Here is a 23,874-nt window from a genome sequence, read left to right as displayed (position 1 = left end):
CAGAAAGAGAGGAGGGTGAGCAATGTAGCGTTCAATAGTTAGAAACCAGCTAAAAACCTCCCTCACACATTCTTATGTATACCAACAGGCAGAGATATCAGGAGCGGCTCCGGTTGGAACCAGGCTTCTGATAAAGAGGTGTGGAGTGTTCTGTGTCCTGTCACTGAGCCTGTAGTGTACCTCCTCCACACAACTACACTACGAGCTCACACACACACACACACACACACACACACACACACACAGTTGTCTATCAACAATGACAAGCCACCGGGGTCTGACAATCTGGATGGAAAATGACTGAGGATAATAGCGGACGATATTGCCACTCCTATTTGCCCATCTTCAATTTAAGCCTACTAGGTGTGTGACCTCAGGCCTGGAGGAAAGCAAAAGTCATTCGACCCAAGAATAGTAAAGCCCTCTTTACTGGCTCAAATAGCTGACCAATCAGCCTGTTACCAACCCTTAGTAAACTTCTGGAAAAACTGTGTTTGACCAGATACAATGCTATTTCACAGTAAGCAAACTGACAACAGAATTTCAGCACGCTTATAGGGAAGGACACTCAACAAGCACAGCACTTACACAAATGACTGATGATTGGCTGTCTTGTTAGACTTTATCGATCATAGTCTGCTGCTGGAAAAACGTATGTGTTATGGCTTTACACCCCCTGCTATAATGTGGATAAAGAGTTACTTACAAACTACCTGCCCTCCAGGACACCTACACCACCCAATGTCACGGGAAGACCAAAAAGATCATCAAGGACAACAACCACCCGAGCCACTGCCTGTTCACCCCGCTATCATCCAGAAGGCGAGGTCAGTACAGGTGCATCAAAGCTGGGACCAAGAGACTGAAAAACAGCTAAGGCCATCAGAATGTTAAACAGCCATCACTAATATAGAGTGGCTGCTGCCAACATACTGACTCATCTCTAGCCACTTCAATAATGAAAAATTGATGTGATAAATGTATCACTAGCCACTTTAAACAATGCCACTTTATATAATGTTTACATACCCTACATTACTCATCTCATATGTATATACTGTACTCGATACCATCTACTGCATCTTGCCTATGCCGTTCGGCCAACGTTCATTCATATATTTTTATGTACATATTCTTATTCATTCCTTTACACTTGTGTGCATAAGGTAGTTGTTGTGAAATTGTTAGCTTTGATTACTTGTTAGATATTACTGCACTGTCGGAACTAGAAGCACAAGCATTTCGCTACACTCGCATTAACATCTGCTAACCATGTGTATGTGACAAATAAAGTTTGATTTGATTTGTCTAACAGAACACAGAGGGTGTTCTTAAATGGAAGCCTCTCAAATATAATCCAGGTAGAATCATGAATTCCCCAGTGTAGCTGTTTAGGCCCCTTGCTTTTTTCAATCTTCACTAACAACATGCCACTGACTTTGAGTAAAGCCAGAGTGTCTATGTATGCGGATGACTCAACACTATACACATCAGCTACTACAGCAACTGAAATGACTGCAACACTCAACAAAGAGCTACAGTTGGTTTCAGAGTGGGTGGCAAGGAATAAGTTATCCCTAAATATTTCTAAAACTAAAAGCATTGTATTTGGAACAAAACACTCACTGAACCCTAAACCTCAACTAAATCTTGTAATAAATAATGTGGAAATTGATCAAGTTGAGATGACTAAACTGCTTGGAGTAACCCTAGATTGTAAACTGTCATGGTCAAAACATATTGATGAAGTAGTAGCTAAGATGGGGAGAGGTCTGTCTATAATAAAGTGATGCTCTGCCTTCTTAACAGTACAATCAACAAGGCAGGTCCTACAGGCCCTAGTTTTGTCGCACCTTGACTACTGCCACAAGAGGTCTCTTCACAGTCCCCAAGTCCAGAACAGATGGGAGGCACACAGTACTACATAGAGCCATGACTACATGGAACTCTATTCCACATCAAGTAACTGACGCAAGCAGTAAAATTAGATTTAAAAATCAGGTAAAAAAACACCTTATGGAACAGCGGGGACTGTGAAGTAACACAAACATTGGAAAAGACACATACACACACACACTTACACGATAACATACGCACTTTACATACACGTGGATTTAGTACTGTAGATACAGTATGTGGTTGTGGTGGAGTAGGGGCCTGAGGGCACACAGTGTGTAGTGAAATCTGTGAATGTATTGTAATGTTTTTAAAATTGTATAAACTGCCATAATGTTGCTGAACCTGAGGAAGAGTAGCTGCTGCTTTGGCAGCAGTTAATGGGGATCCGTAATAAATACAAAAACACAAACACACACACTTTAACTGAAACTATCAAGATGTCGCCTACAGACACGGCTGCCCTGTTTCTATTTCAGAAACGTTGATTTGGAGAATACCGTGTGTAAGTAAAGAAGGTGACTTCCCTTCAATTATATTTGTGAAACGCCCCTTTCTTCATTTACATTTAGTTTAAATTGCGTGCAATCCTTCAGCTACAGTGGGGCAAAAAAGTATTTAGTCAGCCACCAATTGTGCAAGTTCTCCTACTTAAAAAGATGAGAGAGGCCTGTAATTTTCATCATAGGTACACTTCCACTATGACAGACAAAAAGAGAAAAAAAATCCAGAATATCACATTGTAGGATTTTTAATGAATTTATTTGCAAATTATGGTGGAAAATAAGTATCTTGTTTTTAAGTGGGAGAACTTGCACAATTGGTGGCTGACTAAATACTTTTTTGCCCCACTGTATATGTAAAGTAAATATGTAAAACCTCTTGGATGCTGCACCAGCAGCTTTTTATACTTAGAAAGGCAAATACACACAGAGTTACTCAATGTGTTTTTGCCAAAAAGGACGTGTTTTCTGGTTCCAAGGGTGTGTGTTGTGTAAAAGGTTGTGTTTGATGTGTTGCGGATATCTTAACAAATCGTTACATTCTTGTGTGTCAGGGTGTCTCCCCCACCATACCAGCCCAGCTCTCCCCCTGACCTGCTCAGGCAGGGTGCAGTGGAGGTGGAATATTTTTTGGAGTACGTAGGCCTCAGATGCTGTCTCCCAACAGGGCTTTGGGATTCATCTACCCATGGAAAGGGGGGGGGGGCAAAAATCCAAGAGTGAATTATGTACTAAAGCAAAACTTCTTCCTACACATACCTCAGTCTCCCTGATGTTACCGCAGCAGAGGACACAGTGCCCAATTACAGACAAAAATTCCTGTTCTTAAAGTCTTCATCAAGTCTGATTGTTTGATCACCTTCTTTGTTTTCTGGATGTAAATCCGGGGGGAGTTCCATCACTTTAGGATTGGAGACGTCCTGATGGAGATTGAATAGGGAAACATGTTGATGGAGAAGCTACCAAATGAATCCATTGTTGTTAAGCACCTGTTGCGCAATCTAATCTCGGTCAGTGTTTTAAAAGGATCTCATTTTATGGGCTGATTCATTTCATTTCTATCACCAGTGGATACTCCGTGTTAGTCGGTAACTGAATCAATGTTTTGTTTACTTAGTAAACCTGGGCAACAGTGTCCACCACAGCAGCCAATATTCACATGGTCTAGGAAGATTAGGGGGGGTGAGGAGGAACGTAGTGGGATGTAGGTGTAAATCGGACTTAAGGAGTTGTAGGGGCGTTTGGGGCGTAAGGAAGGAAGGATCAAAAGGAGGTGTAGGGGTACAGGTGGAGGAAGGGACTGAGGGGGGTGGATGGGATGTAAGGGGGGAGGAGTACCGAATTGAGAAGGGTTGTTGGAAAGGTGTGAGGGAGAATTCGAGGAGAGAACCCGTGCACACATTCCAGGCATGCCCGCTCCATTGTAGGAGGCTAATGAGGCGAGTGAGTGCTGCTCCGGGGCGAGAGAGACAAAACCCTCGGAACGCCTTCCAGCACGGTAAAGTGAGCTAACGGGAGAGGAATTCCAAACACTGGACATGGGAAAGCATGGCTCAGAGCCAGCAGATCGCTCTCTCACACAGACATACAACTCATTGTGGTGAAGTAATCATGTCTTTAGAATGTGTATGAGTTCACATCAACTGGGTGGACACTATCCCTGGGTCGACTTCCCCTTTGTGACATAGAGACAGATGTTGGTACCAACAATCACATACATCACTTGGGACAGACACACAGTCACATGGCTAATCTGCCAAACTGACAATGATCTTTGAGGAGTTTTACAACGTAGCTTTTTTCATTTAAATCTAGTTTTAGAATGAGTTATAGTATTTCTATAATGCACCATCAAGAGGAGTGGCCAAATGAAAAAGATGAATAGATAATGACAGCTTTAATAAACAAAGACAAATTAAATGTACTAATGTCCATGGGTGCTCACAGTCCTGGGCAACTTGGCACTGAAGGGAGCTGAGAGACAAAAATGACAGTTCATGGTTACATGACAGCTCAGTCAGCTCCATAGATTCGTACAGGTGTAAAAACACTTGTCGACTCTCTCTGCCACACGCACACACAGTCAGTCACCAACGAACAAGGGCACACACCGTGTGTATGTACACCACTCCACACTCAAAAACTACACTAAACTCTTAAGTGTTCTTTCAATCAAATAAGTTGTATATTGTTGAAGGTAAATGAATAACCCAGGCTGACATGGACCATGGGAGGGAGTACCATTATCATAGCTTTGAAAGCTCCACATCTAAACAGCTTAATAATGACCGACTATTTCAGTCCATAGAAACGCCCAGGAAAACCTCCACACCCCTGATCTTATCTCCACTATTTTCCCCCTAATTTCCCATCACCAGAGCAGCCACTGGATCTTATATCAGACATCATGTATTAAGTAGGGTTTGATGTCGAAGTTATTCAAGATATGAATTAAACATTGTCTAACACATGAAGCTGCCAGTTGAGGCAAATCAAGTATTTTTGCAAAAAAATGAAAAATAAAATCACATTAACTTGTGGATCCAAATCTCTTTGACTGACTGATCTTTGAAGAGGGCATATCAAAAGCGCTTTCGAAGCAATTCCAAGGAAAGCCTGTGAATACCGTTGTCATGGCTTCTGAGTGGAATTAACTCAGCTCTCTCCTTAGGGTCAAACAGCCTGGCTTGGATCCCCAAATCCAAAAAACAAACATCACACCTGCTGGTTATATGCCACTTTCCCAAGCAAATGAATCTATCCTTGTTGGCTAATATGGTGACTGAATGGGGGACTATAGATATTAATGATTTGGGAAACATGTATTACCATGGCGTGTGTCTGAAAGACGCAGCAAGCTAAGAATCGTCAGTTATTTATTTTCATTGACCATTATTGGAATAAGGCAAACTGAAGGAACATAAGTCTTTGGGAGTCGTTTCCTTTGTTATTCAAAGTGTTGGTCAGTTTGAGAGTCCACCCAAAACGCTTTCTATTGGATCTCCCCTGGCCTCGCATGACAAGCTGGAATGGGCAGTGCCATGGGCCTGTGAGTAACAGCTGAAGACTGGGGTCTGGACTGGCCACGGGGCTTGCACTTTGAAAGCACAATACGTTTTCAAGCCACTCCGGGAGAGGGAGCCAGCAACGACAACACAATCAGTGCAGCCAAGGAGACCAGTTAAAAACGTTCCCCCAAATTCCCGACTCAGAGAGGGGGAGAAAAGAAGGGGAGAAGCGCCAAACAAAAGCATTCTTAGCTTTCAGCAAAACAATAACTTTGGGAAAATAATTTACTTCAAATACAAATTCAATGAGATAGGCGTAACGGAACGCGTCTCCAGCAAGAATCCGCTACTTTTATTCAACATTCTGAATACTTAAAACCACGGATTGAGTGCTGCAGCAACACTGAATGAAACAAAGTTTCGTAAAAAAAAAAACAGAATGGAAACGAAAATGCGAATCACGTGGGCACTTCTTCCACTTGGTAAGTGTCTATTCTTTGTATTTTATTTATTTTATTTCATTTGATCAAAGTTGGTTTTATTTTTGGGGACCCACAAGACCCCATCACCACCTTTCCTTTATTTGAGCAATTGAAGACATTCAATGAGAGAAGTTAACATAGGAGGAGATCACATTTGGTATCATCATTTATCAATTCATAATAAAAGAAAAACAACTAAATAAAACAATGTTGATTATGAGAGTTGTCTGTGTTTCTCCCCAGCAACAGGTGCGCACATCAATAGCCTACAGTTAATGGTGCACGGAAGTTTGTAGCCTAATCAGTAAATCTGGAAAACAAAATGGAATAGAATTTCCATTAAAAATTAAATCGTTTTCGTTATATTCCGTCTATATGATTGACATATTGTTGCTTGGAAGTAATAAAACAATAAAAACATATAATTCCTATTAAACCATTATCTTATTAGCCCTCTATTCCACCAATACTAGTGAGAGTCTATACCAGCTGCGCGCTTTCACAACATGCTGCTCTAATTTCGGTATCGAGGAGTGAGTGAGGGGGAGTTGCACTGTAAGTGCGAGGCAGAGACTGGCACCTGAGGGAGTGGCACCGGGGAGTCAGTGCCAGGGCCGCGCAGCTGAAACATCTGCCCACTCTTCACGCCCGGGTCCTCTCCTCTCATACTGTGCTCAAGAGCCGGGAGGCCGTGAGGGAGACGACGGGACCGCATAATGAAGTGCCCCCGTGACCCGCTCGAGACGACCCTCATGCCTAATGGTGAGGCAGATTGTTATTCTTTAATTACGCGCAGGTCGCACCTGCCTCTTTCCACTGCAAATTAATGAAAAGCAGAGGCTTTTGTTTTTTTGTCGCCGAGCAAAAACAGACTGGATGTTCACGGTCAGCCCTTTTTCCAAAACTTTAGACCACATAATGAGTTAGGCCTAAAAATAACTTGACAAGCATTATTACCAAGCATTTAGGCACTAATAAAAATAATGTCCTCCTTGGATACAAACCAACCTCCATTACCATTTGATAGAACACAAACCATTAATTTATGATATAATAAAACATTTTCAATCTGCAAACTAACCATAGTGCTATTAAAAGAAAAGGTTGAAAAAAAGGTTAAAAGAAAAGGTTGAATATACCAGACCATATCCTTCCAGAGCCTACCCCACACACACCACTTCCAAGTCCTTTACATCCTCCATTTGGGCTCATGAAGGTCATGTCATGTGTTTTCCTAAAAGGTAAACCCAGCCAGGATCTTTGTTATGATCGGGACGCGGCTTGGCAGCCACGGCTATCCTCCCTATGCCTAGCTTATGGGAGAGCGCTAGCGGAGAACAATAGATAGGAAAAACCCTTTAACAACATCCCTGTTCCAAAGGAAGGTGTGGCACCAGATTCCCATCCTGAGAGGAGTCGGCTGTGAGCTCCCACCATCTCCTCACACGCACACACAGCCTGGTTCACTCAAATGCAAGGACAGGGAGACGGAGTCCTCACTCCTTCACTCCCCTGGAAATTCACCTAATAAAAGTGTGGGGAAACAAGACAATAAACAGGCTTTGCGTCTGAAATGACACTCCATTACCTCTATAGGCCACTACTTTTTGACCTGAGCCCTATGGGCCGTCCATAAGTAGTACATTGTAATGTGGTCAGGGCCCATTACAGCGCTGGTCAAAAGTAATGCATTGTAATGTGGTCAGGGCCCATTACAGCGCTGGTCAAAAGTAATGCATTGTAATGGCCGGTGCCATTTCAGAGGCAGCCAGGGGATTTAGATCCACTATCGACATTCAGGGGATTGGGGTTTTAAACAGCAGCGTTGGGGAACAGTACAGGAGAGGGAGGCTTCCCGTTCCTCTAGGGAGTAAGTGTAGTAAAGCCTTGTGATTCATCACTGTCTGATGTGGATGATAAAGCTCCACCTCTATCTTCACCCCAGAGCAGCCTACACTCCTACATGTCCAGTGGCTGGCACCATGCATCACAGACCTTCACTCAGCTCCCCTCCTCCCTTCTACCGCCTCCCTGCTTCATGTCTCTCATATCACACATACAGGAACACACATGTACAAGGTCTCTCCCTCCCACCTTCACTCTCTCCTCACACTCCTTTCTCTGCCATGGCTGGCAACTCCCTTCTACTTTGCCTCTAAGAAAACAGAGAGCGGATGTTTCTTAATAAGAGCCAAGCAAACAAAACATGTGTGTATGTGTGTGTGTGTGTGTGTGTGTGTGTGTGTGTGTGTGTGTGTGTGTGTCAAAGAGTTGGCCTTAAGTGAAGTGTCGGTGACCACTATATCACTCCAACCTCCATGATGTCAACTATTCCACACTGTTGTCTACCAACATTCCTTGCCTAATGTATTTACTGACAATAGATTAATAGCATACTACATAGCTTAGTTTAGCTCAAAGCCAGCCAACACACAGGACTAAAGACAATAGATTAATAGCATACTGCATAGTTTAGTTTAGCTCAAAGCCAGCCAACACACAGGACTAAAGACAATAGATTAATAGCATACTACATAGCTTAGTTTAGGTCAAAGCCAGCCAACACACAGGACTAAAGACAATAGATGAATAGCATACTACATAGCTTAGTTTAGCTCAAAGCCAGCCAACACACAGGACTAAAGACAATAGACGGGTCGAAATGAGTTCCTTTGATATTTTAAGTAGCAAAAACCGGTTATATTAAAATAGAACTTCTGGAAGATTTGCATACTTTTTACCCAGTAGTTCTGAAAGTAGCGCACAAGAGCAAAAATGGGTCCCCGAAAATGGTATACTACATCATATTATGTGCCTCATTGGATAACGCTGGGCAGGACTGGGCCAGCCTTATTTCACTGTGCAACTTGTGGGCTGGCCTATCTTGAAGCACTCAAAATGGTGCCACACAGCTTCCAGAAGCTTTCAAACTAGGGATTTCATGGCTAATTGAGATATAACAGTAATTCTGCTAATAGATTATGCATGCGTGAACTACACATTGGCACATCCAGCCCAAGGCGGGAGGTTAAAAAAAATACTTAGGTAGTCGACAAAGTTCCGGATGTCTCTTTAAAATGTAGTGCCTATTAATATAGACCACATGGAACATTCAATGAATTCGATTTTTATTATGAATAAAGTACCAACATTTTGCATTTTGACATGTCCCTCAAGATTTTGACCCACTTAACCCCCAACATTTTTCCAAGCTTGGTAACACTTTATTTGAATAGTCCATCTGTAACATTTCAACTATCTACTAACCTTTAACCCTTAGTAACCCCTATCCTAACCCTTATTCTAAAGCTAACCCTCACCTTAACAAGCAGTTGCAAACCAACAGATGGTTTGCTGATAGTATGATAGTATTTATTCATGTGATTAGTGAATCATTTTAAGGGGGGGGGGGGGGGGGGAAACTGTCCCTCATTTCAAGGTCATCCCTGTTACGTGAACTGAACTCTCGTTTTAATACGGTGAAACTATTCCTTTGTAAATATTTTCTAAATTAACATTTGTAAAATCATAGTGTATTTTCTAGTGGAAAAGCATGCTGAGCATAACATGTCTACCCTGTTACCCGTAGATAGACAGGATAGAACTGTTTTAACAACTCTGTCATGGGGATTTATGACTAAATCGTCAACCCTGTTCATTTATTTGTCACTTAGTAGGCGCTTATTATATATATATATATATATATATATTTAAATGATTTAATCTCGATTAAAACATTTATTAAATTGCTGTTCATGACGGAATGTTAGATTAGGTGAAATCAAACTCTTTTTCATTCACTAAGTTACACTACCAAAAAGGGACTAATTTTGTGGAACGACCCAGACCTCTATAGACTAAAGTCCTGTACACGTGCTGGACCATATGTGCACACCACAGCTCAACACAGACACAAACTAACCCATCACCCTGGCATCACAGCACTAGAAATGTGTCTGTGTTTGGGTGTGTGAACCCACGCCGTGTGGCAACTAATAATCTTCAGAATGTCAGTTATGCTGTGGAGTCACAGACAGTTAAATAAAAGGTTAAACAAAATAAAAAATACAATTTACACCATCAGACAGAGACCAACACCCCTTTTCCACCCTCACTCTCCTCTACCCACCTCCCCTATTCCCCATTCCCGCTTTCTCCCTTTTATTCATACAGTGATTTTACATTCACAGCCCCTCTCCTTAACGGAGGAGCCTATTGGATAAGTACTGTGTAAAGACGGCCTCCCTCCTCCTTTTCTCTTCCCTTCATCTCCCTTCCCTCCCCCAGTTCCAAATCTGAATTACCCCTCTCAATGGGACACCCCAGGAAGGCGGGGGACTACTGGGCTCCTAAAAAGCCTGGGCCGCAGCAGGGGGCCGGGGTTGAGGGAGTAACCCCCTCCTGGCAGAGCCGAACGCGGGGCGAGCCAGGCTTTTGTGTGGGCCGTCACCCACTTAACAGGGTGGCTTTGTGCGTCCGGGGCTGGGGAGGGATAGCTACATGTATTTATTTACTCTCCTGCCACTGGCAGCGCATGGTGGATGTTCACGCTCAGACGCACATAAATCTGGCCTTATTATGGGATGGCCTGGCTGGCACACATACAGGGACAGAGATGAATACACACACAGCTAGACAGGATCACATACCCATGCCAGAACACAAAGTAGACCGGCAGACACACACCCTTAGGACTCAGCATAAAGAAAGGCTCTTTTTATTTTTAAGATGTTAACTGATGGTGCCCAGGCTGGTCGCCATAAGCCTCTGCTCCCCTCCCTCTACCAGTAGTAGTCTGTGTGGGGCCTGGGGCCCAGAGGTTATTTTTACAATATGGCTGTCAGGAAGGCAGGACAATTCAACAAGTCTCCACCCTCCAGGCCGATTGTCATTCTGCTTTAACTGTGTACGGATGGAGGCTCTCACACTAAACATGATTGTGCTTGACGCCCGCCGGGACCCAACAACAGGACCCCCTGTGGGGAGGGCAGGGGAGAGGGAGACACCCCTCTGACCCCATTACTGACTCGTTAGTCACAGTGGGACAGGCCAAGCCGTAACACTGTCACAGGCATGAGTTAGGAACGCAAACACTGGGGAAGTTGGAGAACTCAACCCTATGGTAAATGGCATTTAGAGGCCTTATCATCATCTTGTTGCATTTCCATCTTGAAGATCTGGGAGTAACTGACTGTATTTTACTAGGTTTCTGTCTGTGTCTCTGTTAGTCTTGAGTCAGAGCAGGGTGTGTGTAGAGTGTTTCATGCTCTCTGTGTTTAAGTCATGCACACACGTGAAGGATGTCACGCTGCTTGCTTAGCGTGTACCACTTCTTCCTGATTCGGCTCACACGAGGCTCGAATCCACGACCTCTGCCTTGCTAGCACACGTGACCAACCTCCTGAAGCGTCTTACCAGTCGGCTCCATGCAAAAAGCTAGGTATTTGTGGCGTAAGTAGGGAAACTTCAGGCGGAGGAGGAAGTTTCACACATTTACATTTTAGTCATTTAGCAGACGCTCTTAACCAGAGTGAGTGTTTGCTTTTATTCGTACTGGTCCCCCATGGGATTCAAACCCACAACCCTGGTGTTGCAAGCGTCACGCTCTACCAACTGAGCCACACATCCCCATGTGCTACACACACACACAGTGAGAGAGCAAAGAAGCCCATAACTTATTGCATAACAGAGTCAACAGGAAGGACCCTGGGGTCGGTTCTCACACCCTCTGACTACCGTCTGGCCCTGAGAGGGTCCGGGACACCGGGTCCCACCCCGTGGGAGAGAGACAGGCCACTGTAGTAGCAGACCCAACAGGACGTAACCGGACCCAATGACCTAGCGATCCATCTTAATAATAGCCTGGTAGAGGAAGAGGCTAATAAGACCTGGCTGCAGGTCAGTCTGTGTTGGCCCAGTTATGCTGTGTAGTCACAGACAGACATCCAATACTCATGGGGAAAGTAATGTAATCCTACTGTGGTATACATGAACCTGCTCTGGTGTGCTCTATGAGTTACAACAAGGGAGCCTATGGCTGAGGAAAGGGAAGCTATGGAGATGGAACTTTCCATTCCATCTCCTGCCCCCCCCCCCTTTCTCTGGGAGGGGGGGTCATTTTAAGGAATTCATGTTTTTGAGAGACTATAGGTGCCATCCTGGTGGTGTGTGTGTGTGTGTGTGTGTGTGTGTGTGTGCGCGTGTGCGTGTGTGCGTGTGTGCGTGTGTGCGTGTGTGCGTGTGTGCGTGTGTGTGTGTGTGTGTGCGCGTGTGTGCGTGTCAGACTCAGGGGTGCTGCTGTCACCTGTTAAGAAACAGACACCTGGGTGACAGATGGGGTCAAAGAGGGTCACTCCAAAATATGACACCACAGCTAGAGGAGGTAGAGGAGGGGAGATAGTGGTGCAGACAGATAGAGACACACGTCTCACAACAACACAGCGTCTCAGAGGCAGAACACTGTGTGGAAATCACAGGAGCAGTTCACCAGTCCCAGGTCAAATACATACTGTACATGGAATATCTGCATGATCAGTACAGATGTTTAGAACAGTCCACTCCCAAGACATTGTATAGTGTATGCCAGAAATGAACTGTATCACTCCTGACTTACACATTTTCAAAAGCTGTCAAAAAATGTAGCAAATAAATACTGTCTGTAAAACACATTTTTTTCATTGTCATTCAGTCCTGCTGGGATACTTCCACCTGTTAGACTACAATGTTGAAGCAGCCTCCTTTCTCGAGCTACCCAGCCTGGTCTCATAGACTAGACGTAACATAGTAAATATAAATCTGGGACACTGAAATTAGTCTGATATGTTACATTTGGTATGGTTACATAAGAGAGAAGGTTACTTATTAAAGCAAAAACGAGCGGAGGGTGGTTGGTCGTTTTAGCATTTTAGCTAATTAGCAAATGTAGCAAACTACTTACTACTTTTTAGCTACTTTGCAACCACTTAGCATGTTCGTTAACCCTGCCCTAACCATTTTATCTAACTTTTATCCTAACATATTGTACGTTCCGCAAATTCGTAACATTTATGATTCATAATTCGTAACATATCAAAATGAATGTAGTGTCTTGTATTTACGTAAAGAATAATACGAAATGCTCTGAGACCAGGTTGAGCCACAAGGGGGCATTACCAATGCTGAAGCAACCTCCTTTCACTAGCTACCAGGGGACATTACCAATGCTGAAGCAGCCCCCTTTCACTAGCTGCCAGGGGACATTACCAGGAGTGTAAAAAACAGGCTGGGCCCAGGGGGAGGATTCAGAGTTTCCCCCTCCTATAGAGCTGTCCGTGTCTCTGGGTTCTCTCCTCATAGTGACTACTAAGCTGCTTAATGGAGCCTGATAACAATTGGCGTGTCTGCAGTTTAGGATGGCAGCCACAGTTTAGGCTGCCTGTCAAAAGGAAGAGATGGAGACAACAAGGTTTTACCTCTCCCCTCATCCACCACCCCTCTAAAACAGCCTCTTATCAGACACCGATAAGAGGCTGTTTTAGACAATGTCTCCGTTGCCCCTGACAACCACGATTAATCACCATGACAACCCACCATGTCGGGATTTACATCTTTACATCCTATTTTCAGGTCTCTCATTTACATAAGTATTCATACCCTTTAATCAGTACTTTGTTGAAGCATCTTTGGCAGCGATTACAGCCTCGAGTCTTCTTGGATATGACGCTACAAGCTTGGCACACCTGTATTTGGGGAGTTTCACCCATTCTTCTCTGCAAATCCTCTCAAGCCATGTCAGGTTAGATGAGGAGTGTCACTGCACAGCTATTTTCAGGTCTCTCCGGAGATGTTTGATTGGGTTCAAGTCAGGGCTCTGGCTGGGCCACTCAAGGTCATTCAGGGACTTGTCCCGAAGCCACTCCTGCATTGTCTTGGGTGTGTACTTAGGGTCGTTGTCCTGTTGGAAGGTGAACCTTTGCCCCAGTCTGAGGTCCTGAGCGCTCTGGAGCAGGTTTTCATCAAATATCTATTTTTATGCTTTGTTCATCTTTCCCTTGATCCTGACTAGTCTCCTAGTCCCTGCCACCGCTAAACATCCACACAGCATGATGCTGCCACCACCATGCTTCACCGTAGGGATGGTGCCAGGTTTCCTCCAGAAGCGACACATGGTTTCATCAGACCAGAGAATCTTGTTTCTCATGACCTGAGAGTCTTTTTGGTGCCTTTTGGCAAACTCCAAGAAGGCTGTCATGGCTTCCGTCTGGCCACTCTACCATAAAGGCCTGATTGGTGGAGTGCTGCAGAGATGGTTGTCCTTCTGGAAGGCTTTCCCATCTCCACAGAGGAACTCTAGAGCTCTGTCAGAGTGACCCTTGGGTTCTTGGTCACATCCCTGACCAAGGCCCCTCTCCCCTGATTGCTTAATTAGGCCGGGAGGCCAGCTCTAGTAAGAGTCTTGGTGGTTCCTAACTTCTTCCATTTAAGAATGATGGAGCCCACCGTGTTCTTGGGGAACTTTAATGCTGCAGAAATGTTTTGGTACCCCTCCCCAGATCTGTGCCATGACACAATCCTGTCTCCTTCGACCTCATGGCTTGGTTTTTGCTCCAACATTCACTGTAAAATGTGGGACCTTACATAGAAAGGTGTGTTCCTTTCCAAATCATGTCCAATCAATTGAATTCACCACAGGTGGACTCCAATCAAGTTGTAGAAACATCTCAAGGATGATCAATGGAAAAAGGATGCACCTGAGCTCAGTTTTGATTCTTATAGCAAAGGGTCTGAATACTTAAGTATCTGTTTTTTATTTGTAATAAATTTGCAACAATTTCTATAAACCTGTTTTTGCTTTGTCATTATGGGGTATATTGTGTGTAGATTGATGGAGAAAAAAATATTTAATCAATTTTAGAATAAGGCTATAACATAACAAAATGTGGAAAAAGGGAAGGAATCTGAATACTTTCCGAATGCACTGTATTTCTATGACAACAGGCGCAACTCAAATATAATAGTTTTTGGGTAAGTTGCCGAAATGCCACATATATCAGTGCAGTAGACATAGCACAAAAAATGTAAGGAAAATTCTTGAAAATCTGTTGAAGTTACATAAAAACACTTTTCTGACAATTAGAGGAGTTTAGAAAAAAGTAACAATGCATATCAACAAATGATTTTCTTTGAGAGCCGATAAAAACTAGTCTCTAGAGCGAAATGGAGAAAATTAACCGGCAGTTAAGCAAATCGGTCTCATCAGTTGCTCGTTCTATCTATTGTCTATCTAGACATTGACTGTCTCACTCTGTCAACCTAACCATTCTGAAACTTCTATTCGGTCAAATAAGCCTCACGTATCACATTACCAATTGCATTTTTGTTGACCAAATTCGACACACTCTCATTGACCTCCATAAAATAATTACTCACGTCGTGGGCTAATTTTCGTGGACAGATTTAGGGTGGAGTAAAACTGCTTCGACCTCTTACTCTCTGATGACACTAAGCATGATGGGTTGTTAATCGCTTAATTAACTCAGGAACCACACCTGTGTGGAAGCACCTGCTTTACATATACTTTCTATCTGTCATTTACTCAAGTGTTTCCTTTATTTTGGCAGTTACCTGTAGATGAAAACACTTGGGTGAACTGTTGGAATCCTAGAAACAGAATGATTTATATTAAAAAGCAAAAAAGTGTCATTGTTGTTGTTTGGAACAATCTGTTGACTGCATTTGACCTAACAGAACAGCATGCAAACTTATAGTGAATCTAAATAGGAGGAGTAGCTGCGCTGCTTGATGGGGCGGGGCTTGTGTGAGTGGGAAGCAGCCACAAGTAAACTATAAAAACAGACACTACACATGGCTGAGCGGTGTTTCAAAAATATTGCATGCGATATGAATCTTCTTGCGACCTGAATATTGCACAACAGTATTGCAATTTCGATGTGAATTCGATTAATTATGGAGCCCTATATGAAGTGACAGGGTATGCTGCCTTTGAAATGTATGCTATTTAGTGTGCAGTGTGTTGGTAATGTAGGTACATGTCCTTATATACACTGCTCAAAAAAATAAAGGGAACACTTAAACAACACAATCTAACTCCAAGTCAATCACACTTCTGTGAAATCAAACTGTCCACTTAGGAAGCAACACTGATTGACAATAAATTTCACATGCTGTTGTGCAAATGGAATAGACAACCGGTGAAAATTATAGGCAATTAGCAAGACACCCCCAATAAAGAAGTGGTTCTGCAGGTGGTGACCAAAGACCACTTCTCAGTTCCTATGCTTCCTGGCTGATGTTTTGGTCACTTTTGAATGCTGGCGGTGCTTTCACTCTAGTGGTAGCATGAGACGGAGTCTACAACCCACACAAGTGGCTCAGGTAGTGCAGCTCATCCAGGATGGCACATCAATGCGAGCTGTGGCAAGAAGGTTTGCTGTGTCTGTCAGCGTAGTGTCCAGAGCATGGAGGCGCTACCAGGAGACAGGCCAGTACATCAGGAGACGTGGAGGAGGCCGTAGGAGGGCAACAACCCAGCAGCAGGACCGCTACCTCCGCCTTTGTGCAAGGAGGAGCAGGAGGAGCACTGCCAGAGCCCTGCAAAATGACCTCCAGCAGGCCACAAAAGTTCCCCAGACCTGAATCCAATTGAGCACATCTGGGACATCATGTCTCGCTCCATCCACCAACGCCACGTTGCACCACAGACTGTCCAGGAGTTGGCGGATGCTTTAGTCCAGGTCTGGGAGGAGATCCCTCAGGAGACCATCCGCCACCTCATCAGGAGCATGCCCAGGCGTTGTAGGGAGGTCATACAGGCACGTGAAGGCCACACACACTACTGAGCCTCATTTTGACTTGTTTTAAGGACATTACATCAAAGTTGGATCAGCCTGTAGTGTGGTTTTCCACTTTAATTTTGAGTGTGACTCCAAATCCAGACCTCCATGGGTTGATACATTTGATTTCCATTGATAATTTTTGTGTGATTCTGTTGTCAGCACATTCAACTATGTAATGAAAAACATATTTAATAAGAATATTTCATTCATTCAGATCTAGGATGTGTTATTTTAGTGTTCCCTTTATTTTTTTGAGCAGTGTATGAACATGTGAGATAAGAGAGGTATGAGTGTTTTTAGTGTGTGACTGTCCACCCAGGTATGTGTATGACTGAGTATGAGGAAGCAAGTAGTCGTCCTAATGCTATGGTGTTACGTGTGTGTGGGTTGAGGATCCTTTAGAAGCCATTGTTCTAAATCCCTAGGGTCCCAGCCTAAGAACGTGGTCCAGGATTGTTTACGGTGCGCTAGGGCAAGCCCATAGGTTGGGTGTGGTACTTCCTAGGTTATTGTGTGGAGCATCCTGTCCTGTTTACTATAAATAGAGAAACAAAGAGAACGACTACTGTACAGCTGTCTGGAGAGAAGGAAATAAACCACAACAGGTTTACACAGAGTTCACCACAGAGGCTCCTCAATATCTCATCGCTGATATTCTCTTGGAAATACAAAGTATGTATAAAACTGTATGCAGCCCACATGGACGATGGACCATGTTCTAGAGATGGCTCAATTTAAATGGAAAAAATGCCAAGTAGATTACATTTAGTTAGGCATATGTAATATTTGTTTTAGATGAAACCGTTAATTCTGTTTTATATCTGTTCACTCCAGGTTTTCTACTTCACTGTACTCATGCTGATCCAATACAAACAACCTTTATCTCTTCGGCCCCCAACTCCACACAAAATGACATTTCCACCCATACAGTTACCTCCTCCAGTCTAATCGATGGGACCGGGACTACACTAGCCGACCTTACCGTACCAAGTGGGGCCGCGCTGAGCACCTTTACCGCTGGGAGGTCCAGTGGTAATGTGGAGTCCACCACCATGACTACTGCTGGACTGGACTCCACTAGCTCCACCGGAACCCACACCCAGACCCCCACTAGCTCCACCGGAACCGACGCCCAGACCACCACTAGCTCCACCGGAACCGACGCCCAGACCACCACTAGCTCCACCGGAACCGACGCCCAGACCATCACTAGCTCCACCGGAACCGACGCCCAGACCACCACTAGCTCCACCGGAACCCACACTACCGTGCAATTCATTAGCTTATCAGGAACCCTCACCCAGACCACCACTAGCTCCACCGGAACCGACGCCCAGAACACCACTAGCTCCACCGGAACCGACGCCCAGAACACCACTAGCTCCACCGGAACCGACGCCCAGAACACCACTAGCTCCACCGGAACCAACGCCCAGACCACCACTAGCTCCTCAGGAACCCACACCCAGACCACCACTAGCTCCTCAGGAACCCACACCCAGACCACCACTAGCTCCGCCGGAACACCTCACTCCACTGCAGGCGAGTCTCTACCTCCACCACCATTTCACCTCAAAACACCTATCACTCACCCAGCATAGAGTTTGGCTGTAGTCTAAAAGCTGAACAGTTCTTATAACATGCACCTCATACATGTTCATATGCGGTCATGTGTGATTGCATGATGGAAGTGAAAGAACATTCCACTGACAAAATTGTCCATTCTCTTATTTATGCTTCTTGAAACAGTCACACAGGTGGGTAGGCGACATACTCCAATCCTTACAACCCCATGGTCAAGGTCGTCCTCTCCATCCCAGCAACCTTCCACATCCAGCCCTGTGGGTTCAGGAAGCAGTTTTGCTATCACCACAACCCGTGCACAGGGAGGAATGGTGTTAACAAGCATGGCTGAGACTACAACCACGACGGCCACTACCACAAGTCCTCCCAAGAGCTTTATGGTAGGACAGAAAGACTTTTACTTAAAGAGACTTGTCAGGCTGGTTCAAAAAACCACAACACAAATATGACCTTAACTTTGTGATTGTTTCTGCTTTTTACAGTTTGTCATGTCCAAAAGAAATGAAGAGGTAAGGTTTTCTCCTTTCTAGATTTGCTTACGAGTTTAGGCCTGCGTTTACATTCGATGTCAAGAGACAAATGTAATGACAAATCTTCAGCTGCAGTTAGATCCATCTTAGAGCGCACCGTTAGCTGACAATGATGTGCATGCATCAACGGGACAGAAGTCAGTGTGTTGTTGTGGTTCTGGATGGCCAGATGGCTAGCAACAATAAGAAGCTGCCATGTGGAGAATCGTAGGTGGTGCGTTTCAGCTCGTTGTATCTTATTGATACCATGTCTTGAAGTATTTTGGCTGATATCATTTCTATTCTAATATGGCAAATATTCACTTGCTAGCAAACCAACAACTGTTCATTGTGCAAATATATTTATGTTTTCAATAAACATTTGGAGACAGAGTTGACATGTTGTCAACAATCTAAGCAAACCGTCTGTTTTGACCCATAACCCGTCTATTCTCAACACAGAACACAGAGCGACACTTCTCTGTTTCCAAAGTCAGGACAGGAAGTAGTGCATCATCTCATAAAAAAGGATTCTGCAGGCATTGGGTGGAAAAAGTCTTAGTGGGAAACCTTCCTGACATTTCGCTAGATTCCATCTTTCCCACACCTCTCTCGCGTTCTCCCTCGCTTTCTGACTATGAACAGCTGCTCTACTTCAGAAAGGCCAAGAATAACTGACACCTCACTGCACGGGAAACGCTGACGTCCCACCTTTGACCTTTCCCTCGACTCACCACAACCAGCATTGTAGTGATGGCTGTAATGATGTCATGGTGAAATTACATCAGCTAGATAGATTGAGATTCACTAAACAAGGCATGTTGATTGTTTTTTGTCCCGTTCATAAACTATGAAAACATTTGCCGCAATCTACTAGAAAAAGTTGAAAACTAATGAAAAGCTTGATGGAGTCTTACAAACGTGTTTGTTTTCTCTCAGAATCATGAGAAGAAGGACCTGGAGGCGCTGTGTCGACACCTGATGTCTCAAATGCACGACGCTAACTGTACTCTGGCTGCGAGAGAGAACAACGGACAAACCACCGTTGACAGCGTGGTAATTACCGGCAAAGGTATGTAAACTACCCAGTCACCACTATTCATATGCTTCCAAGGCAATTAAATAGATCACACCTAATGTACCCCATTTCCTAATGCTAGTCTTGGTTGTATGAGTTGTGTTTTTGAATACATACTATTTGAGAGGGTTTGAGCCAATTGCTGTCAAGGTCAAGTACCAGAAGTGAACAGTTGTAAATTAAAGTTTCCTCTGATTCTTTTAGTGGACAATGCTGTCGTCCAGCAATACTATGAGGAAATCACCAGAGTAAGTCTAACATTGTGTACATATCTCCCTAAATGTCATCATAAACGGGCTACTGGAGAACATGTAAAGGTTGTATTTGGAGGGAGGCGTGTCAGAGTGGGTCTTTATTTACTTTTTCATCTATTCTGTCAGAAACAAAGTGACAACATGACCCTGATTGCCATTTTGGCGTCCTGCGGAGCTCTGCTGGCCATGATTGTAGGCTTCGCCCTTTACGCCGCATACCACCGCAAGTCCTATCGGAAGAACAACCAAGTAATCCATTAGAAAATCAAACCTGAAAATCAAACTACTCTACAATCAATAATGTCTGTCCGTGATATGTCCACATTCTTCCTAAAATACTTACTAATAATAGTTGAGCTATGCTTTCGAAGGGTCCTCACCAAAATCTCCCCTTATCTTCTTTCAACAGCAACACCTGACAGAGGAGATGCAGACGGTGGAGAACGGTTACCACGACAACCCCACGTTGGAGGTGATGGAGGTGCAGCAGGAGATGCAGGAGAAGAAGGTGGCCCTGAATGGAGAGTTCAACGACAGCTGGATTGTCCCCATCGACAACCTGCTCAAAGAAGACATGCCAGATGAGGAGGACACTCACCTGTAGAGGGGGACCGGAACAGACAGGGGTGCTACTATATTCCCTCGACCAACTGACTCTCCCTTCCCTGCACCGTTACAAGGGCCCTGTTTAGTAGAGGGTTCTAGCTCCAAACGTTGCAGGTAGAAATGTATTCTATATAGAATGTATACAACCTTAAATAATGGGATTTGAGAAATCGCACAATTGTGACAGTTCTATGCAATGCATTTCTATCCGCAACACTTTTAATGTTCCTCCCCATTGAACCAGACCCAAGGCAACAACACACAGACACCACCTGACAAATCTGGAGAAAATAACACCCAGAGGATGACAGGTTCTGGAAACCTATCCGGCCTAAACGGGTGTCTGAGTCCCATCGCTGTGGCTATGGAAAAGTAACAGGCCATTTGGAGAATACTACACCAATCAACATTGTGCCTAGTTTTAGGAGATATTCAATAAATATTTGGGAAATGTAACTCTCAAACATACACAATCCCATTTTAAGCGCCATTGAGTGTTTAAGGTACTTGATGTACCGCTACATAGTTATTGATTTAATTGGGAAAACCAAACACTCAAGCCACCAATATTTCAGGGTGGAGTGTATGAACTAAAATCTGCATGTTCTTTATGCTGTAATCAATGTAATCCACAAAAGTGCATTGAATTGTACACTTGAGCACCTGTACATAGTATTTTCTTATATTTTCAGAGAAAATGGAAGCTGAAACTTTGTAATACTGTAACACTACTTGCCTTTATGGTTAAATCTCAATAGTATTGATTTAAAGAAAATGACCTCAGGATAAAGTGAAATAATCATCCTGGTGAATGAATTAAACTACTAGTGAATCTCAGCTCTGACGACCTGGCAGTGGCTGCTGTATAGAAGCCATATACTGGTGAAACAACGGGGTCCCTGGAGACACTGCTGGGACAGGAGCTTCTACAGATATCAAGGGGAAAAACACTGTAAATAGTCATTTGAAAGTTCTAAAGAACTTTACCTAGGGCCGGTTTCCTGGACATAGATAAAGCCTAGCCTTGGACTTTAGAGCCCTTTCAACTAGGCTTTTTAGTCTAGGACTGGGGTTACTCTATCAGGGAGGCTGGACCCTAAAGATACAGTTGAAGTCGGAAGTTTACATACACTTAGGTTGGAGTCATTAAAACTCATTTTTCAACCACTTCACAAATGTCTTGTTAATAAACTAGAGTTTTGGCAAGTCGGTTAGGACATCTACTTTGTGCATGACACAAGTAATTTATCCAACAATTGTTTTGACAGATTATTTCACTGTATCACAAATCCAGTGGGTCAGTAGTTAACAAAATTCCAAAATTTTGTCATGGCTTTAGAAGCTTCTATTAGGCTAATTGACATAATTGGAGTCAATTGAAGGTGTACCTGTGGATGTATTTCATAGCCTACCTAGAAAGTCAGTGCCTCTTTGCTTGACATCATGGGGGAAATCAAAAGAAATCAGCCACAAGTCTGGTTCGTCCTTGGGAGCAATTTCCAAATGCCTGAAGGTACCACATTCATCTGTACAAACAATAGTACACAAGTATAAATACCATGGGACCACGCAGCCGTCATAACACTCAGGAAGGAGATGCGTTGTCTCCTAGAGATGAACGTACTTTGGTGCAAAAATTATCTGTATCTACAGTAAAAACGAGTCCAATATCGACATAACCTGAAAGGCCACTCAGCAAGGAAGAAGCCACTGCTCCAAAACCACCATAAAAAAAGCCAGACTACAGTTTGCAACTGCACATGGGGACAAAGATCGTACTTTTTGGAGAAATGTCCTCTGGTCTGATGAAACAAAAATAGAACTGTTTGGCCATAATGACCATTGTTATGTTTGGAGGAAAAAGAGGCTTGCAAGCCAAAGAACACCATCCCAACCGTGAAGCACGGGGGTGGCAGCATCATGTTGTGGGGGTGCTTTGCTGCAGGAGGGTCTGGTGCACTTCACAAAATAGATGGCATCAGGAGGGAAAATGTTGTGGATATATTGATGCAACATCTCAAGACATCAGTCAGGAAGTTAAAGCTTGGTCGTCAATGGATCTTCCAAATGGACAATGACCCCAAGCATAATTCCAAAGTTGTGACAAGATGGCTTAAGGAGAACAAAGTCAAGGTATTGGTCATCACAAAGCCCCGATCTCAATCCCATAGAAAACTTGTGGGCAGAACTGAAAAAGCATGTGCGAGCAAGGTCTACATCCTGACTCAGTTACACCAGCTCTGTCAGGAGGAATGGGCCAACATTCACCCAACTTATTGTGGGAAGCTTGTGGAAGGCTACCCGAAATGTTTGAACCAAGTTAAACAATTTAAAGGCAATGCTACCAAATACTAATTGAGTGTATGTAAACTTCTGACCCACTGGGAATGTGATGAAAGAAATAAAAGCTGAAATAAATCATTCTCTACTATTATTGACATTTCACATTCTTAAAATAAAGTGGTGATCCTAACTGAGCTAAGACAGGGAATTTGTACTAGGATTAAATGTCAGGAATTGTGGAAAACGGAGTTTAAATGTATTTGGCTAAGGTGTATGTAAACTTCTGACTTCAACTGTACATATGTTATTGTTTGCTGATGTTAACGTTGCGTGGTAATTTGTTAAACACCAGGGATGACTTGTTACATAGGCCTCTGCACATTTTCATTTTTGTTTGTTACCATTTTTTGTCAAATCAACTGAATAGAAATGTATGTAAATCAAAAAATGGCTGTAAAATCAACCAACACCAAAACAAACCACCACTTATTCTACACATTCCTATGTACTGTTTGTCATTAGTTATTGTGTACAGTCACTCACTTGTATTAGATTTATTTTTCACCAAAGTATTTAGCAGTTATTGTATATATTTATGGTTTGTTTGCTGATGAAGCCAAACAACAGGGGGTCTGACACACTGGAAGCTGTGCCTCATCTATCATGACCAGGGCAGCCATGTTTTCTTATACCAATAAAGATTTGCCAATAAAAACACACTTATTTCAAACATGTGTTGTATTTTTTGTAACTTTTCACCGATGGTAAATTGATGAAACAATCAAAATACAAAATGTATAGTTGCATCCCAACTGGTTACAAACAAATCAAAAGAC

At 43.5% G+C, this 23,874-nt stretch overlaps 1 protein-coding gene across 2 annotated transcripts; it reads left to right on the top strand.

Annotated features, from left to right (window-relative positions):
* The first annotated feature begins 5,348 nt into the window (after positions 1-5,348).
* Positions 5,349-23,768, top strand: LOC139378607 (podocalyxin-like). Of its 2 annotated transcripts, none has more exons than XM_071120928.1 (8): positions 5,349-5,889; positions 17,559-18,236; positions 18,474-18,688; positions 18,791-18,817; positions 19,757-19,889; positions 20,100-20,143; positions 20,276-20,398; positions 20,559-23,768. In XM_071120928.1, the coding sequence occupies exons 1-8, from the start codon at positions 5,847-5,849 to the stop codon at positions 20,751-20,753; spliced, it is 1,458 nt and encodes a 485-aa protein (XP_070977029.1). In that variant the 5' UTR covers positions 5,349-5,846; the 3' UTR covers positions 20,754-23,768. The 2 variants fall into 2 exon arrangements, with proteins under 2 accessions (XP_070977029.1, XP_070977027.1); XM_071120926.1 differs by having other exon boundaries at positions 5,387-5,889; positions 17,559-18,266.
* Positions 23,769-23,874: the final 106 nt, after the last annotated feature.

The sequence above is a fragment of the Oncorhynchus clarkii genome, chromosome 21 (genome assembly GCF_045791955.1).
Source record: "Oncorhynchus clarkii lewisi isolate Uvic-CL-2024 chromosome 21, UVic_Ocla_1.0, whole genome shotgun sequence".
NCBI lineage: Eukaryota > Metazoa > Chordata > Actinopteri > Salmoniformes > Salmonidae > Oncorhynchus > Oncorhynchus clarkii.
The sequence above is the reverse complement of the archived record's forward strand: the minus strand, read 5'-3'. Positions and strand labels throughout refer to the sequence as shown.

What these genes read in the sequence shown, in the direction of transcription:
- LOC139378607 (XM_071120926.1), top strand. Translation starts at nt 5,847, where the DNA reads ATGGAAACGAAAATGCGAATCACGTGGGCACTTCTTCCACTTG. An exon ending in GTCCTCCCAAGAGCTTTATG is followed by an intron (nt 18,689 to 18,790) that starts GTAGGACAGAAA and finishes TGCTTTTTACAG; the next exon opens with TTTGTCATGTCCAAAAGAAA. An exon ending in TGTCCAAAAGAAATGAAGAG is followed by an intron (nt 18,818 to 19,756) that starts GTAAGGTTTTCT and finishes GTTTTCTCTCAG; the next exon opens with AATCATGAGAAGAAGGACCT.